The sequence below is a fragment of the Neoarius graeffei genome, chromosome 3, assembly GCF_027579695.1.
Source record: "Neoarius graeffei isolate fNeoGra1 chromosome 3, fNeoGra1.pri, whole genome shotgun sequence".
NCBI lineage: Eukaryota > Metazoa > Chordata > Actinopteri > Siluriformes > Ariidae > Neoarius > Neoarius graeffei.
Window position 1 is genome coordinate 216,128 of NC_083571.1, and position 19,715 is coordinate 235,842.

At 43.8% G+C, this 19,715-nt stretch overlaps 1 protein-coding gene across 8 annotated transcripts in view; it reads right to left on the reverse strand.

The window, feature by feature from the left end:
* Nucleotides 1–4,662: 4,662 nt before the first annotated feature.
* The window catches only part of LOC132883045 (pleckstrin homology domain-containing family G member 3-like), an 82,858-nt gene continuing 67,805 nt past the window's right edge, over nucleotides 4,663–19,715 (reverse strand). For 6 of the 8 annotated variants that reach the window (XM_060916176.1, XM_060916177.1, XM_060916175.1 and 3 more), the window contains 3 exons: nucleotides 6,984–7,985; nucleotides 6,674–6,863; nucleotides 4,665–6,118 (listed from right to left, as the gene is read on the reverse strand). In XM_060916176.1, the coding sequence (XP_060772159.1) occupies nucleotides 5,457–6,118; nucleotides 6,674–6,863; nucleotides 6,984–7,985 (1,854 nt within the window). In that variant the 3' untranslated portion in view covers nucleotides 4,665–5,456. Of the gene's footprint in view, nucleotides 6,119–6,673; nucleotides 6,864–6,983; nucleotides 7,986–19,715 lie in introns of all 8 variants that reach the window. The other 2 variants (XM_060916172.1, XM_060916171.1) reach the window with 1 other exon arrangement.

Genomic DNA, 19,715 nt, shown 5'->3' on the forward strand with positions numbered 1-19,715 from the left:
AAACAAAGAAAAGTATAATTCATGCAAAGAGATCATACTATGGTACCATGACCAGAGAAATTCCTTTGGAAAAACTTGAAATCGTTGTTGCCTAAAGCTAAAACTGCAGTGTCTGATACCCTCTTAATAGAGGGCAAAGAGCTGACAGAACCTGGACCCATAACAAATACATTTAACAGCTTTAGCCTAGTCGTGATCCCCATAGGCCCAATAGTAAACCCAGAAATGTTGAGTACCCTAAAGTTTTATTGCATAAATGTCATCAGATATTCAGACTAAATTAACATGAATCCCTAAATTAACATGAAACCCTAATCGCTGCGAAAGGACCCCTCCTACTCCTGTCTCTGAAGCGTCGACCTCTACGACAAATGGCTTAGTAGGGTCTAGATGCTGAAGGATTAGGGCCATTATGAAGGCAGACTTGAGCCGGTTGAAGGCTTCCTTGGCTGCCGAGTTCCACTGGAGGTGGCATGGTCCCTTCTTTAGCAGGGTCATGAGCAGAGTGGTGATTGTGCTGAACCCACAAACGAAGTCTCATCTCATTATCTCTAGCTGCTTTATCCTGTTCTGCAGGGTCGCAGGCAAGCTGGAGCCTATCCCAGCTGACTACGGGCGAAAGGCAAGGTACACCCTGGACAAGTCGCCAGGTCATCACAGGGCACGAATGAAGTGACAATAAAAATTTGCAAACCCCAGGAAACATTGTAGCTCCTTCACCATGGTGGGAGTTGACCAAGATGTGACTGCTGAGACCTTACTCTGGTCCAGGCTTACACCCTCTGAGCTGATGTACCCCAGGAAGGATATCTGGTGGACATGGAACTCGCATTTCTCAGCTTTGACGTACATATGGTTCTTTAATAATTGGGTGAGTACTGACCTTACGTGTTCGTGATGAGAATCTTCATCGGAGGAGTAGATCAGGATGTTGTCTATATAGGCAACCTCCCCAACATGTCTCTGAGAACATCATTAATGAGCAGAGGTGGAAAAACTGGATTGACAAAGTAAAAGTCCTGCTTAGGTTTTCCTTCTGCCTGTGCTCTCAACACAGGTGATTTCACCAATTAGCTCATCAACCTGGCTTAGGGGATGTGGTAATTCGGATCAGCTGGTTCATTGAATTGGCTGGAGCAAAAATGTGGCAGGGTTTTTACTTTCTGCACCCGGGTTTTTCCACCTCTGTTAATGAGGCACTGGAAGACACTTGGCGCTCCATGTTTGGAGGCTGCTCTGAACTCAGGTTTTCAGTGCTGTTCCTGACAGCATAGTAATGAGTGTGTGTGTGACTGTATGAGGACCCCATTGAAAAGATGTTCATCCTGAACTTGATCCCTGTCAGCTGTCCAATTATTGGCCAATATCAAACCTCCCTTTTATCTCCAAGATCCTTGAAAAAGCTGTGGCACAACAGTTATGCTCATATTTACATAGGAATAACATCCATGAAATGTGTCAGTCAGGATTTAGACCTCATCATTCAAGATTCAAAGTGTTTGTCATATGCACAGTTAGGACATGTCCACTTGCACAGTGAAATTCTTAGTTTGCTGTCCACCATGAATGCCAATTACAAATAAATAAATAGATGGAAGAAGAAAAAGGCAATATAGTGCAAAAATAAAGTAAAGAAAGCAAAAAGCAACAAAACCAAAACACCCAGTATAGAAAAAAAATAAAGGTAAATGTAGTGCAAAATAGGTTGTGTAATACAAAAAATAAGGCAACGATCCGATGTAGCAGCAGAAGGGCAGTAATGTGTGAATGTGCAAACAATGTAACCGGTCAAGGAAACAGCAGCAAAATGGCAGTAATGTGCAAATATGTGCAAACAATTTAACCAGATGTAAACAGTCAAGGAACAGCAGCAAAAAGGGCAGTAATGTGCAAACAAATGTAAACAGATGTAAACAGTCAAGGACAGTTTACAGGGAGGCAAGTCCATGGTTATAGACTCCTGTCAGCTGTTCAGGAGTCTGATGGCGGTGGGAAAGAAAGAGTTCTCTAGTCTGACATTTTACATTTCACACTTCTGTACCTCCGGCCTGAGGGTAGAAGTGTGAACGGTCCATGCTGGGGGTGGGTGGGGTCCTTGAGGATGGAGGCAGCTCTCCTGTGGACTCTGCGGCGGTAGATGCTCTGCAGAGAGGCCAGTGGAGTTTTGGTGATCTTCTCAGCAGTCTTCACCACCCTCTGCAGGTGTTTGGGGTCCATCATAGCACAGAGACAGCTCTGATTAACGTAGTAATGGCGGCACGGTGGTGTAGTGATTAGCACGGTCGCCTCACAGCAAGAAGGTTCCGGGTTCGAACCTAGCGGCTGGCGAGGGCCTTTCTGTGTGGAGTTTGCATATTCTCCCTGTGTCTGTGTGGGTTTGCTCCGGTTTCCCCCACAATCCAAAGACATGCAGTTAGGTTGATCTGGGGCGGCCTTGGGCTGAGGTGCCCTTGAGCGAGGTACCGAACCCCTGACTGCTCCCCGGGCGCTCTGGTGTGGCTGCCCACTGCTCTGTGTGTGTGTGCGTTCACTGCTTCAGATGGGTTAAATGCAGAGGATGAATTTCACTGTGCTTGAAGTGTGCATGTGACGAATAAAGTTTTTTGTTTTATTTTATTTTTTTAAACGACCTACTGTTGGCTTCTGATCAGGGCTGTGTCTCGCTGCTTGTGTTGCTTGACCTTAGTGCAGCATTTGATACCACTGATCATTCCATTCTTCTGGATAGACTAGAAAATTCAAGTCAAGTTTGTTTGTATAATGTTTTCAGAGATGCCAACCTTTTGTGAAATCAATGTGTAGTGACACATGCATACGAGCGGAGTGCCCGCAGGGCGCGTAACGAGTCCAATCCAGCTGGGGGTTCGGGGGGCGCTGTAAGCCCCCTGAGAAAAATTTGGAAATTGGTGCTTTTTTAGGGCCATTCTGAGTGAATACAGGTGACTAAAATAAACTGGGACATGTTGGTTTTGGGGGGAGAAAATTGTTGATTTGGTTTTTTTTTTCAATTATCTGAAAAATAAAACCAAACCACAATCACTCATGATTTTCTCATAGAGTGATGCTCATAACTCACCACATTCACACAAAGTAAAGACTTCTCTGGTAATTTGTATACAATCAACTTTCAAACAGTGAATATTATTTTCTTAACTTTACTACACAAATGCAGATTACATACCATCAATATTTATAGATAACATATTGGAACACTCAATTAGCAAATACTCAAATAGTTTACTAAACAAATGCAGATTACATGCCATCAATGTTTATAGAGAATATGCTGGAACACTCGATTAGCAATACTCAAATAGTTGTACTGGAACATGTCTATTTCCTTTTTATTCCCATGATTAATATCAAGTCACTTTGATTACTTTTAATTTTAATCAACTTCCTTTCACTTTTAATCTCATCAATATCAAGTCAGATTACTTATTCAGTTCTGATTGATTTACTTCAGAAGATGACTGTTTCAGTTCCAACAGTGTTTCGTTTCTTTTTGCGAATATATCGTGAAATGTTCGTTGCATATTCGGAACATGGTGTTTTGGGTGGACGACAACCCTGATTTCATGTTTTGAGCGATAGTTTGTGAGGTTATAACACCCTGACAGCCCCTCAATACCTAGTGACATGGGTTGCTCGACATTCCATCGCGGCATCGATAATTAATTCGCGCATGCGCAGAACGCTTGTCAACAAAGATGGCGGCGCCCATCGAAGCAAACTTTGACCATAAATACAGTCAAAATATTGAATTATCAAGCGATAACTGGCCTCAAATGTACCGAACACCGGCAAAATATCGTGAACCCTTATAGATTCACGCGTTTCGAACCGCATTCATGCTAAAATCGTATGAATCCCATATAAACTGAATAGACAGTCGTAGCCTCGTAGTGCTACTGTCAAAAACGCAGTGACTACACACGAATTGTAGTGATTGGCATCTCTGTGTTTATTGTTAAAAGCGCTATACAAATAAACTTGACTTCATGGTGGCAATTTATGAGATTGTGAACTGTGCACATAATTGGGCTATCCTGAATAAATATATCTTATTATGGCCACTCGCACTGTATGTGACAGCCACACATTTGTGTAGTGTAATCAGAAATTTAGTGCAGCTGTTTGTTATTAGGCTTGTGTGTGAGAAAAGCAAAAATGTGTCATCTATGGTCTGATAAGGCACAGAGGGAGGTCTGCTGTTTTAGGACTGAAATGTCTTGTGTATGATGAATAGTTTGTGAGCTGAAGTTGGAGTGAAGTAATTCTCACAGTCCTAATATTATATCAGTTTTCCACCATGTATGTATTTCCTTTCCTGTTGATTATGTAATCATTTGTAATCATCTTATTTTACGAATAAGCATAAAGTTATTTACATATAACCAATTATGAAACACTAGCTCTATATAGGGACCTATTTAAGGGCATGTACCAGAAGATTAGCGTTAATAAGGATAAACCCATTACCTTGGAGTTAATGGTGTTGCTGTGAGTTTACTTTTTATCTGTCTTTAGAATGTTCTCTTTTCCACCACAAACATTTTTTAGACATTTTAGCAACCAAATGCAGAAATACTATACACACTAATTTCTTATATGTATATTTAATACAAATGTATACATAAACCACAATCATCTTCAGGATCTTAATAAATATCAGATAAATTATTATAAATGAGTAATGAGGGGAAAATCACAATATAAAGGAAATTAACATCTTACGCTAATCAATTTTTATGACGTTTACTTCCTGTTTTTCTGCAACAGAATTAGAATCAGATTTATTCTTTACAATTAAGATACAAAATGAATTTTAATAAAACAGCAATTACTATAAAGGAGATTTTTAGGTCAAAGTTCAGCAGCATGGTTGTACAGTGAAAGCAAAAAATAGCTTAAAGTGGTGCTTTTTTGTCTATAACAAGTGATAGATAATAGTCTGCTATATTAAACAAGTGGTAAAATTATAAAATAAAAATAGAAGGAAATAAAACAGTGATGTTTAGATTTTTATACTCAATTTAAATGCGCGTGCGCACACACAAAAAAACTTAACAAAAATAGACAATAATTCCTGATTTATATTATATAAAACTACCCCAATCATAATTAAGTGCATGATGTTAATTACAGGTGAACCATTAATGTCAATCTATTTCAGTTAACATTTATTTGCATTATTAAAGAGAGAAATGAGAAAATCTGATTGAAGTCACAATTACATTTACTTAAGTCACTGCCATGGTTTGTCTTCACTCACCCCCTTACAGTGAAGCCACCTGCAGATCAGTCCTGCAGCTCTTCTCCCTTTACCTTATGATGAAATATTTCTATCCAGATGAGTGCGGTCTCTTCCGGGAATAATTGCAAGGATTGCATCCCAAAGCCTCTCTCTTCCCTACATAGTGCACTACACAATTTACTCTACATGTACCCTTCATCTATTTCAGATTAAGAAATTTTTCCCGGAGGTTTTTGACAACACCCTGCTGCGTGGCATTACTGTGTTTATCAGTTTTATTGTCTTTGTTTCTGGTTTCTGGCTCCATTCTGAAAGCTGCCTCATCCAGATCCTCATACAGTCGGCAGCGCTCAGTCACAGACAGCAGGGACATTTTCTCCCTCGATGTGGGGGACTGAACCTGGACATGATTTTGTGATTGGCTGGTGTGTGTATCGGTTTTGTTGACTTTTTCCAGCACAGTAATGGTCCTGTGTTTGGGTAATGGTGCCTGTGCTGAGATACAGTAATCACTATTGACCTTGTTGTCCTGTAAATTAGTCCATCCAAAGCCAACCATTTTCTGATCCAGAGACCCAGCTCGCTGAATCCGAGATGCTTTGTTGTCCATGCCGTAGCCTGGACTGAGTGCATTTGCAGTAGAAGTGAGTGGTGTGAGAGAAGCACACTCCAAAGAGCTGTACTTGGAACACAGCTCGCTTACATCTGGCCAAAGAAAACCCTCAAATGGCATGGGACTTTTTGAGTATGAACGTTCTGGAGATAAAACTGTTACACTATTGGAAGAGGAAGTCTGTATTTGTTGTACATCTTGTGTTACCTGAACACATGCTGTTAATGAGAGTGCCAGGTTTGGTTTTCCTATAAAATGAAAAGAAAACATTTTGTAATGAACATCAGGCGCAAGGTGCAGTTTATTAAATCACCACTACTGATGACAAAATGGTGTGGATTAAATTTGGGAATAGGACTGGATCTACTCGGCCTTAATGTACTTACAGCTAGAGATTATACAGTAGAGCCTGCAACTATAGTGCTTTGAATTTATCTTGAAAATAATTATTTCTTGATGAGGGATTTGTTTTCCTCTGAATAAAGTGCTTTTAATTAAAGGTTGGATTTTTCTCATTTTCTCAGTGTGAGATGAAGCGACTTCACCAAAACGTGGATTTTTTTCTAACCTTTTTTACTAATTTTACAAGGGGCGACAATAATTGTGGAGGGTACTGCACGCGCGCGCACACAATTTTATTTTTAATCAACGTTTGATCACTTCCATTTACTGTAATTACCACATGGTCAAAGTTAATGATTACATAATCCTGCACTAGTTAACGACCCCCCCAAAGGCAGCTTGTCTGTCTTGTCAACAGATATAATTAATTGCGCTGTAATGTTTTTCTATTAAACTCTCACCTTTGATGGTTGTCTTGGTCTCCTCGTCTGTTAGCGATGGTATTTGATTAACTGTGTTTATGGTCGTCTCTGAGGCCCACCTCCTTGGCTGATTAAAAGTTTCTCTGCTTTGTATGTTCTGGCTAAACTTCTTCCTCAGACTTAAGACTGCATTTTCTGTTGACTCTTTTTCATTTTCATCTTCTATACCCTTAATTGCAACAAAATAATAGTTAGGGTTATCCTTTTGTACTTTTTTTTTAAATTAAAAGTATAAAACACACATCCACACACTTCTCCCGTATTATATTAAGCTAGAACAGTGTCTCACCTTGATTGGTGATTCCTCTGTAATAGTACTGAGATCATCAGCGGCCTTCAGTTCTTGTTCTTTAACTTGAGCTTCCGTGTTTCGACTGAATCTTTGGGAAACTGAACTTGTTCCTCTGAACCGTGACATATCTCTGAACTTACATTCTCTCAGTGAGCCTGTGACTTCTTTCTCCATTTCCTGCCAAATCTTAATCATTTCTGCTGATGAATGGAAACATTCTTCTGAAAACTCTTCTGATTTCTGACTCACAGAGCCATCAGCCTCTCTGCTGCACACATGTCTGAGTTTATCAGGTTTAGTTCTGATGTCAGAACTCGTGGGTAATGATGCCACTAAGGATGTTTCCGTGTTTGGAGGTTTAATCCGATAATCACTGTGAGGGATTTTGTTAAAGTGGCTGACAGAAGTGCGCACTAACCCACTCGGGATGTAAGTCAGGCTCTCTCTGCGCTTCAAGCTGAAACCTGCGTCCTGCTGCTCAGCAGTCTCGTAGTAGTTCCTGATTTTATCAATGAGCAGCCGTTCCTGTTTGGACAGAGTCGAATCTCTCCTTCTACAGGCATGTCGATCTGACCCATACATCATCTCCTCCCCTGGGGACAGGAGGTTAAAATGAGCAGCTGCGTTTTTGCTTGACGTTACTCCCTGTTGAATTCGCTGAGGAGACTGAAGCTCATCTGGTGCTGCACTACTTTGGCGAACATTAGAAATAAAATGTTCAGCAATGACACTTGCTTTATCGAGAACAGACGGTGGAAGGATGGAGTGATTCTCACTTTCTGCACAGTCTTCCTCCACTTCCTCTTCTGAAGACTGTCCATCCTGATTCAGCACAATTTCTTCTTTTACCTCATTTTGGTCAGATCCCTCCACAGCACTCATATTGTGCTCACCAGTGTGTCTGATTTTGCTTTGTTCACAATCAGACATGGATTTTATTCCCTTTGTAGCTCCAAGTTCTGCTGTGTTATTCTGGAACTGGACTATGCTTGGAGAAGACTGCAAATCAAGAAATACATCAGTGTTAAATAAACCAGCTATAAAAACATTAAAAGGGAATCAATTCAATATTAAGCTAAAAGAAGTATAACGTAATGCCAATGGCACTGACAGAGATACCTCCACTGCCAAGTCTAGTACTTCTTGATACTCATTTGTATACTAGAAATACCCTTAAAATATACGGCATGGTGGTGGAGTGGTTAACACTGTTGCCTCACAACAAGAAGGTTCTGGGTTTGAGCCCAGTGGCCGATGGGGGCCTTTCTGTATGGAGATTGTATGTTCTCCCTGTGTCTGTGTGGGTTTCCTCTGGGTGTTCCAGTTTCCCCCACAGTTCAAAGACATGCAGTTAGGTTAACATGGAGGTGACCTTGGGCTGAAGTGAGCTAGGCACCTAAACCCCAACTGCTCCCCAGGCGCTGTAGCATAGCTGCCCGCTGCTCTGTGTGTGTGTGTGTGTGTGTGTGTGTGCGCGATCATTGCTTACTTGCGTGTGTGCATGTGTGTGTTCATTGCTTCGGATGAATCAAATGCAGAGGACAAATTTCACTGTGTTTGAGTGTGCATGTGACAAATAAAGGCTTCTTCTTCAAACAGTGGGTGAATGGTGAATGGATGACTAGTCAATGGCATAATTGCAAAATCAAAGTTCATGCTTAGGCTCCCATGCAGGAGCACCACTACTATCGGGTTTGCTTGCCACAGTAAAGCACCTGCTGAGAAGCCTGTGCATAGAGCTCTGGTTATAGGAGAATCTAATCTACAGCACCTCAAATTAGCTCAGCCTTTAGGGGCACCAGCAACATCATTTTAGGTCTATATTGGGATCCAGGGTGGCAGGTAATCTTAGGGTCTTCGGCGAGGAGAGGTGTAGAGGTGTGTAATGTCATGAACGTGATGCCCGATGCCATAGTACACTCAGAAATAAACCTTGATTGATTAATGTAGTTTTTCCATTAGTGTTCTCGTCGGGTCAGTTCTTTCATAAATAATGACTCGTGTTAGAATATCCAAATTGAATGTGGTTCTGCAAGACTGTCTTAGCTCGAATCCAAGGAATGGTGATTATTTTTGCTCTAGCTAGACCTCGCAGGGATGTTAGCATTTTTCCCTGGCGGACTAGCAACATTCTTGTTTTAAAGCAATGCTTCAAGTCTGGGGGGGGTGGGGGGTGGGGGTGGGGCTTGTGCTTATTCTTTCGTTACGTTAAGTTTTTACGTGGCTACATTTTATGTAATTTTATTTTTTTCCACGCAATGTACTCTTGTTTCTACCATACTGTGCATGCGTCTTAAGTAATATTTCATTTTTCCAACCTACCACCATGTATGGTCATAACAGTTAATGATTGATGACTACAATTTGACTTCTTGGAATGTGCAGGGAGTTAATGAGCCTATTAAGAGGGTTAGGTGCCTTGATTTTCTACGTAAAAAAGGAATACACTTTGCAATTTTGCAAGATACAAGAAGTTGTAAGAAGTTGTGAGAGTGAATATAACATTAATGCTGAATTACATTGGAAATGAATGCGGGTCTATTTAGACCCATGTTATGCATTAGTGGGGGTTCGATAACTTATGCACCAAAGGGTTAAGAAAACAGGATGTTCATATAATAAGTTTTATAAAATCCTTTCTTTTTCTTGTGCCCCAAATAAAACAAAGGGTGTTCTACTGTTAGCTGACAGAAAATTGAATCTGCATGTAGATGAGCTAGGTAATGATTCTGATGGTCGATTTTGTTTTGCTTTGATTACTTTAAATTCTGTTAAATATTGTCTAGTCTCCATATATGCCCCAAATATCTTTGAGCCGCAGTTTTTTGATGATGTCAAAGCCAGACTCCTACCATTAAATGTTCCTATAATCTTAGGTGGTGATCTCAATTTAGCAATTGATATCCTGGATAGGTCCAACTCTACTCCACCTACTTCCAACCAGCTTTTTTCATCTAACTACATTACAGACTTCATGAAGGACTTAAATGTAGTGGATGGCTGGCGTATCAGGAATCCTAGTGCAAGGGATTACACATTTTTCTCTTCATGTCATAAAACATTCTTTAGAATTGATTACATTTTCATTTCAGCTGCCTTACTAGAGTCTGTTTTGAATACTGAAATCTCTCATTTAGTACATGAGGATCAGACAGGATTTATCAGGGGCCGTTTGGCCTCAGACAATGTTAGGCGGCTTTTGCATGTTATAGATGCCACCAAAGATGATGATGATTCATATGCGGTCTTTAGTCTAGATGCTATGAAGGCCTTTGATAGGCTGGAATGGTGCTATCTGTGGACTGTGCTCAGAAGGTTTGGCTTTGGAGACACATTTATCCATATGGTTCAAACACTTTACAACAAACCCTCTGCAAGTGTCTCCACAGGTCACAAGTTGTCTTCACAGTTCTGTCTAGAGAGAGGCACTAGACAAGGCTGCCCCCTTTCTCCAATTTTATTTGCTTTATCACTGGAACCCTTAGCTCAAGCAGTCAGACAGAGTCCTTTAATTTCTCCTATACAAATAAAAAACACCACACATCATATATCGCTTTATGCGGACGACATTATTCTTTACCTTTCTGATATTGATAACTCAGTTCCTCAAGCTCTAGCTTTATTTGAAAGATTTGGCTCTTTTTCAGGCTACAAAATCAACTGGAGTAAATCTATATTAATGCCTCTTGATTCAATCCCACCTAAACTTAATCTTCCTGTATCCTCACCTATTCAGATTAAAACCTCTGGTTTCACTTATCTAGGTGCAAGTATTCATCCTTCCCTCAGTGAGATTCGCAAGCGCAATTTTAATGTAATGTTACAAAAAGTCAAGAATGATCTGAACAGATGGTCCCCACTCCAAATTTCTATCTGCGGTAGGATTTCTGTGTTGAAAATGAACATTCTTCCCAGGGTTAATTTTTTGTTTTCCGCTATACCACTGACTCCACCACCACAATTTTTTAGGGACATTGACAAGTTATGTACAAATTTCATATGGAATAAGAAAAGATCTAGAATTTGTTTAAAGACACTGCAGCTTCCCAAATTGTCTGGTGGTCTAGCTGTGCCTAATTTCAAGCATTATTTTTGGGCTTTTCAGCTGAGATTTGTAAAAACATGGTTTGATCCTTCTTCCAAAATTTCCTGGCGATCCATTGAACAAGAATTAGTTCATCCCCTGAGACTACAGGATTTACCATTTGCAGGTATCACTCAAAGAAGCTCATGCCTATGACTGGGTCCAATTATAAACTGCTCTCTTGAAGTTTGGAAACAGGCCTGCAAGTTTCTGGGGTATAACCACAAATTTCATAAATCCTCTCCCATATGACACAACAACCTTCTCTTAACAGGCTCTAAACCTTTTATTTTTCCTTCTTGGTCAAATAAAAATGTCCATATTCAATGATATTTTTGACCCTGATGGTTTACGCTCTTTTCAAGACATTTGTAACTCTTTCTCTCTCCCTGGTACATCCTTTTTCTTTTACCTTAGGCTACGCTCTGCACTTAAGGCCTATGGGGTTCCATGGGATAGCCACTTGGTCAATCATCCCCTTCTTGAACATTTGCAGAACTTTAATTCAACCAGGGGTTTGGTGTATTATTTGTATGGTTTATTTACTGCAGAAAGACATTCTCCCATAGGTGCTGTTTCAGTTTGGTTCAGGGAGTTTGACAGATATGGTGTGGAGCCTGACTGGGAAACTATCTGGACTAATATTTTCTCATCTTCCAAATGTCTGGCTCATCAATTAATACATTTTAAGTTTGTCCACAGGGTCTATATAACACCATGCAGAGCTTACTTAATGTAACTTTCAGATGATAAATGTTGTAAGAAATGCAGCACAGGCTCTATTGGGGATTATTTTCACATGTTTTGGGAATGCCCACCCATTGTCAAGTTTTGGAAGCATGTTGTTAAAACACTTTCAAATTTTTTAATGGATGAGGTGCCTTTATGTCCTAGGTTACTTTTACTAGCTGATGATTCTGATCTAATTCTTAGCTTACAACAGAAAAGGATTTTAATGGTGGCTTTGACTGCCTCAAGGAAAGCCATTTTGAAAGGCTGGTTCGAGTCTGATATGAATCTGGTAGCCATTTGGCATTCCTACATTTTGGACATTTTACTTCCTGAGCGTGCTACAGCAAGATTTCACAAAGCCACGCCACGAATAATCAGTAACTGGTCAGCTGCTATATCTTTCTTTTCTTTAAACACTTGATGTCATGATATGTAGCCTTATTTTATTTCAAAAAAAAAATTTTTTTGGTGTGTGTATACTAGTATCTCAGCCAGCACTGTATGTGAACCCCCCCCCCCCATTATGTTTTGTTTGTTTTTCTTTTACATTATGCATTGCTGTTTGGTGCTGTGTGTGTGTGTTTTGTGTTAAAGCAATAAAAACATATTAACAAAAAAAATCTAATCAAACAAACAAAATAGAGTTAGTATGCAGAGTCAAATAGACTGTCCTCCAAAAGTAGCCATGATCTAATTTTATTGGCATAGCTGCTCACAATCTCATCATCATCATGGCGAGTCTCCTCGGCATCTTGCATTTCTGAAGCTAATGTCAGATTGGGGTGCCACTCCTACCTATCCCTTGCACTGACTTGTACAATCCCTATAGAGATCTTGCAGTCACGTGACCGGAAAGTACACAACCGCCATCGTGTCGGTCAAAAACACCGCTGAATACTGCTGCACTCGTGTACAGAATGGATCAATTTCAACCGACGGACTACACGGCTCATTTTTCTAATGAACAGATAACTAGATATATGTCTAAAATAAATGATCTACAGATTTGTGACCCTTATGGCTTTCCGGACGGAGTTTTCACGACCGGATTTTGAACTGCCAGCGGAATACCCGGACGTGTATGATTACCTCATCAACTTTCCCTCGCTGTTCAGTGGTGAAGCACTGCGTGCTTATAAATCTCTGGACAGTTTTCTTTACAGAAATTCAGGATTTGTCAGCGACTCAGATGTGGCATCTTGTAAGCAAGAAAATGATCCTCACTGGATGGGTAAGTCACTTAAGTATTGAGTATAGCACTGACCAGCCGATTATAGAATAAGGTAATTCCAAATCGTCCGTGTTGTTTACATGGATCTGGCGTTGGAGAGGTAGAGGCTTGGCAGTGGAGGTTTGAGTAGCTGTTTTCTGAGCTTAGTCAACAGGCCGGCTCTGCCTGTAGCCTCGCTTTTGCTTCGGCTCCCGGCGCTGCCTCCTTCGCTTTGCTTCCGATAACAATCCACGGAGACCCTGCTGGTCTCGCAATCTGGTCTCGTCCGGAATGTTTTTTTTTTTCTCGTCCGGAATTTTATTTTTTTCTCGTCCGGAATGTTGTGCATGCGATGGAAATCGCTACAAACTGTCATTTTCTGCTGGAAACCAATGTTCAGTAAGTCCATACAGTTGTAGTGGATATTGAAGTCCGGTACAGACGAACAACACGCAAAAATGCACACAAAAAACATAAAAACCGTGCACAGGTAGGGAGAGCTTGTAGCCGCAGCCGTTGTAGTAGAAGTGTACATAGTAGGGTTTTCCAGAAGAAAAGGTAGAAGTAAAAGCAGAAGTAGAACCAGAAGTAGAAGTAGAAGGCGGAATATGGCGTTTGACCGACACGATGGCGTCTGTCACAATCTGGATCGGCTGTGACGTCACATGCAAGATCTCTATTGAGGTATTTCACTCACGTGACCAAATCACGTGATGCTGCCATTTTGGACGGCACGGCTCGAATCAGTTTGAATGCGAGGAAGGCGACAAACGAAAAACATAAAAGAAAAAGGAGCGAGATGCAGAAAACACCTTCACTATCCAGTGACGTAGGGCATTTACAGGGCGAGCAGAGGGAGAGGGATTTGCAAAAATTGAGGTTAGCAGGCTTAGAGAAGGACGTTTACCTGCTTCCACCAGGATTGTTCACTGACAGCTAAGGTTTGTTCACATTTTCATTTACTTTCAGTCCTCAGGATAAACAAAATGTTATTAAATGTCATTGAAATAACTTCTTAGTCTGTTGAGACATGGCCCGTTATAAGTTTTTCCTTTACTGTACTTACTAGTTTACTGAGCGCGCTCCAGGGCTGGCCGGGACGGGCTAGTTAGCTAGCGCTCGGGGGCTGGCCGGGGCTAGCTAGCGCTCGGGGGCTGGCCGGGGCTAGCTAGCGCTCGGGGGCTGGCCGGGGCTAGCTAGCGCTCGGGGGCTGGCTAGCGCTCCGGGGCTGGCCGGGGCTGGCTAGCGCTCCGGGGCTGGCCGGGGCTGGCTAGCGCTCCGGGGCTAGCTAGCGCTCCGGGGCTGGCCGGGGCTAGCTAGCGCTCCGGGGCTGGCCGGGGCTAGCTAGCGCTCCGGGGCTGGCCGGGGCTAGCTAGCGCTCCGGGGCTAGCTAGCGCTCCGGGGCTGGCCGGGGCTAGCTAGCGCTCCGGGGCTAGCTAGTGCTCCGGGGCTGGCCGGGGCTAGCTAGCGCTCCGGGGCTGGCTGGCTGGCTCAGTAAACTAGTAAATACAGTAAAGGAAAAACTTGAGACTGAAAGGTTTTAACAGTCATCCAAATGACTGAACGTAAACGTTGCTACAGCAACATACTACGTACTATGATGTTGACATTAGCTAGCTTGCCGTCCAAAATGGTGGACACCGGGGCGTCACGTGACCCTGTGACGTCAGGTGAAATACCTCAATAGCTGGTTATTTGACCTAATCTGCATGTCTTTGGACTGTGGGGGAAACTGGAGCTTTTCTAATCCATCCATTTTGGCATATCACTACAGTGACGTGGCCACTCTAACGGCTTCAGCCATCAAAGTATCTAGGGAACATTATAGTAGTGGTTTCCTGCTGGATTATTATAGAGGTTTTCTCCCCTCAACCATTCACACTCACATTCACACCTATGGACAATTTAGAGCCACCAATTATCCTAACCTGCATGTCTTTGGACTGTGGAGGAAACTGGAGCACCCGGAGAAAACCCACACAGACATGGGGAGAACATGCAAACTCCACACAGAAAGGCCCCTGTCAGCCACTGGGCTTGAATCCAGAACCTTGTGGCTGCTTACCCATTTGTGAGTTCTCAATCTGGTGCTGGCCCTCTCACATGCCTGGCTATCATGGTCTGGGTTAGGGTTAACGCAGGCTTATGTGTGTGACATACATTTCAAACTGGGTTTATCTGTGAAACAATTCAATGGCTATGCCTGTATTTAAACCACAGAAAAGTTCATGCTCTTTACAAAAAACACATTCAATGTCAATTTTCTGCTTGGCATACTTTCCACATCAGCACCAGGTCGCTGCCAAACCCTTTTTCCTGCCTTCCCGACTGTGCGCTTCTAAAACACCACCGATTTCATCATTAGAATCACATCCTGGACTTCATATTGATTGCCCATGTGCAAAAAGCTTGATGTGCTTTTGGACTTTGAAGTTTATGATTGCTAATCAGGTGACTGCACTTGTGTGCATTATTACAATTAGGGCTTGTACTATTAATACCGATCATGTTTAAAGGCGTCACGCAGTGGCCATAAAAGTCGCATTATTCTGCACCAGAATGCTTTCGAGATTCGAAATAAATTGACCGTCGATTTTTCAAAAGCTTCCCGCGGTTGTAATCGGTCCTTATTTGATCATGCCCATCACTTGAAATTTTCCGCATTCGCAGCGCCCCCTCTCGGTCAATGGAACAGTTGCGTGACGTCATACCAGTAACCACTCGGTGCAGTTGCAATGACGGACACACCAGAAAATAGGAGCGATGCTGAGGAAATTAGCTTTGATTTTACCGATACAGAAGAAGAAAATGGCCCACAAGTAGAGATTTTGACAGCTGAATGTCCTGGTGGTATCCAGCCTTACAGATTTGAACCTGAGCGCTCATCTTCAGAAGAAAATGAGGACGAGAATGAAGACTTGTTTTGGTTGGTTTCTCTGACTAAATCACTACTTATGTGTATTTTTAAAGACCATTTTCACTTGAATTAGAATGCTGTGTGATTAATCTATGATTATGTGTAATACTGATAGCTGTAGGGGTGAAAGTATAGCTAGAAAGATTGAATTCTAGCAACTTGACAGCTTGCGATCTCGCGAAATGCAGTGGGCCTTCTGATACAGTCGACCCCTTGATATTCCAGTTTTCATCATTTTCCTTTTATTGCGGTTGATTTTAACTTGAGATTCAGTATGTTATAGGCTGGGAGTATTGAACTTTGTATTGTATTGTTTAGTAAACGTACAATCGTCAGTAATAAGTGATAATTATTAGTTAAAGGCAGCTCTGTGGCATAAATCTTTCAATTTATCTTCTGTCATCCATTTGCTAAAATTATGTGCCACATGTGTTATCAAGACAACACTTCATGTGACAAAGAAAGATTGACAAATACATAAATGTATGAAAATCATTTTGTACAATTAATGATTGATACACAGAAACACTTAAAACGTGTGTGGCAGCGGGGGCGTGGTCAAGCGCCAGTCTGTGACAGGAGGGCGGAGCCAGGGAAGGTGAGTGGCAGAATCATTACACCTGACGGTAATTAACCTGTGTTTTGTGTGTTTTCCCAGTCACCGCGCCCTATTTAAGGAGGCAGAGCAGAGAAGAGCTCATCCCGGGACAAGAACACAGTGTGTGTGTTTCGCTATCAGATTAAAACTGGCGGTTATACTGAAAAGTCTGGCAATAAAAAGCCTATTTGCATCTGAAGCGTTGTCCTGCCGTCCTCTGTGCTCCACCCACACTTCAGAGAGCTCTACAGTGGTGCCAAAACCCGGGACAAGGTGGAGCACCAACCTCGCAGCCCCATGGAATCCTCCCCGTTCGCGGACCTGGTCCACGCCCTCGCCACGGCTCAGCAAAGCCAGCACCAGGCGCTCGTCACGCTCCGAAAGGAGCAAGAGCGGCGCTTCGAAGCCCTGGTGCTGGCCCAGCAGGAAGATCGCGAGGCGTTCCGGCATCTCCTCGCGTCGGCGGGGTCCACCAGCGCCCCGGCCGCGGGCCCGTCTCCCCTCACCGTGACCAAGATGGGCCCGCAGGACGACCCCGAGGCGTTTCTCACATTGTTCGAGCAGGTCGCCGAAGCCTCGGGGTGGCCGATGGAGCAGCACGCGGCGCGCCTCCTCCCCCTCTTGACGGAAGAGGCGCAGCTGGCCGCGTTATAACTCCCCGCCGGCCTACGCGGACCTTCGCCGGGCCGTCCTCCAGCGCGTGGGGCGCACGCCAGAACAACAGTGCCAGCGATTCCGCGCGCTGGAGGACGGCCCGGCGAAGGTCCGCGTAGGCCGGCGGTCGGCGGGGAGTTATAGCGCGGCCAGCTGCGCCTCTCCCGTCAGGAGGGGGAGGAGGCACGCCGCGCGATGCTCCATCGGCCACCCCGAGGCTTCGGCGACCTGCTCGAACAATGTGAGAAACACCTCAGGGTCGTCCTGCGGGCCCATCTTGGTCACGGTGAGGGGAGATGGGCCCGCGGCCGGGGCGTTGGTGGACCCCGCCGACGCGAGGAGATGCCGGAACGCCTCGCGATCTTCCTGCTGGGCCAGCACCAGGGCTTCGAAGCGCCGCTCTTGCTCCTTTCGGAGCGTGACGAGCGCCTGGTGCTGGCTTTGCTGAGCCGTGGCGAGGGCGTGGACCAGGTCCGCGAACAGGGAGGATTCCATGGGGCTGCGAGGTTGGTGCTCCACCTTGTCCCGGGTTTTGGCACCACTGTAGAGCTCTCTGAAGTGTGGGTGGAGCACAGAGGACGGCAGGACAACGCTTCAGATGCAAATAGGCTTTTTATTGCCAGACTTTTCAGTATAACCGCCAGTTTTAATCTGATAGCGAAACACACACACTGTGTTCTTGTCCCGGGATGAGCTCTTCTCTGCTCTCCCTCTGCCTCCTTAAATAGGGCGCGGTGACTGGGAAAACACACAAAACACAGGTTAATTACCGTCAGGTGTAATGATTCTGCCACTCACCTTCCCTGGCTCCGCCCTCCTGTCACAGACCGGCGCTTGACCACGCCCCCGCTGCCACAATGTGTTTTTAAAAAAATAATTTTTTTCTATCAATACCTAGCCATGACCTTGAAATCAGATCCATTGATAACAACAGTCACAAATAGTGTTCAGTGTTCGTTGTTACAGCCAAACACAATACACCGATTAGGCATTTTGTATCACAGAATATTAATACATCATTTCATAGTGTTTTGAGTGTTCAAAACTATCCACAAACTGAATAAATCCACAAAATCCGCAATGTAAACAACTCTGGTAAACGCACGCTATAGAGAAAACATGGCGACAGGCCAGCATCACCCAAGGGAGGTTACTGGTATGACGTCACACATAAGTTGACCTAGTTAACGGCTGGCTGCCTAAATTTGGCTGTGCGCGTCAACTTTAAATGCTTGTAGCGGGTGCATCGTGACACTGAGATCGCGGGAAACCGAGGGGCTTGAATAACCCACCAAACCCGACATTTTGACACATGATATAGCCTGATTGCTGAAATTATCGCACGACGCCTTTAAATGCCATACCAGTATGCTTTAACACTCTTTGCTTTGTGGCAAGATGCATTATCATCCTGAAAAATTAATTCATCATCACTAGCACTTTCTATTGCTGGAATGAGAAAAGTGTCTCAACCCTAATCCTAACCCTAGAGCTCTTCTCTTGGGCCAAGGCACAGGTCTCAAAGGTTCCATGGGCATGTTTAGTTCTGGTCCTCCCACATGTCTGTGTTACCTTCTCGCATTCTGTTTTAGTTATGCCATCATAGCTAGTCTTGCTGAAGTCCCTGCTTGCACTCTGCACACACTGTTCATCTTCTTAACCCACTGTAATGCCGCTTTTCCACTACCAACGTGGCTGAGTTGGGCTGAGCCGTGCCGTGCTGAGTTGGGCTGAGTCGAGCTGAGTGGGGCTGTTGGATTTCGACTACAACCGTGCTGAACCGTGCTGGCTGGAAGTGGGTGGACACATTGGGTGGAGTTAGCGAAAGTGGGTGGACGTCAGGTGATGTCGTTAGGTGGCGCAAACAGTGACATCAGTGGCCTTTTAAGCGGTAGTCTCACAACCCGGAGAGTAAACAATAAACATGGAGGACATGGAGTCGTTAGTGTTGCTGGTCTTGGTGCTGTGGCTTGTTGTCGCCGACAACGCCAACAGATACTGGCAAGAGCGTATAGATGAGGCGAGGCGCATAAGGCTTCATAATTCTCGTAATTCTCCTTCTTCCGGGTTTACGGTGTTTACAGATCCCAGCGTGCTCGCGGGGCGTGTGTGGACACTCCTCCTCACCAATCAGTGCACAGGGGAGTGTCTCCTCACGCCCCTAGCCTCACTCAGCTCGGTTTGGCTCGCTTCAGCCCCACTCCAAAACCGTGCGAGTCTTGGGGGCTGAGCAGGGCTGAAGCGAGCTGAGTCGTGCTGTTCTTAGATAGTCGAAACGCGAGCCGTGTCGGGCTGAAGCGAGCTGAAAAAGGGTAGTGGAAAAGGGCCATAAGACAAAAGCATATCTAATAATCTATGTTTGCTCTCTGGCACCCTCTGTTGAGCTGGACATTACTTCCGCTGTTTGATGAGCTGCCGGTAGTCCTGACTGCTTCTACCCTCTGGACGTGCCTGACCCATCCTGATGCTCTACTTCTCCTGGAGCCTCCTCTGAGAATCACTCACTGCTGCTGAAGATGGTCCCACATGGATTG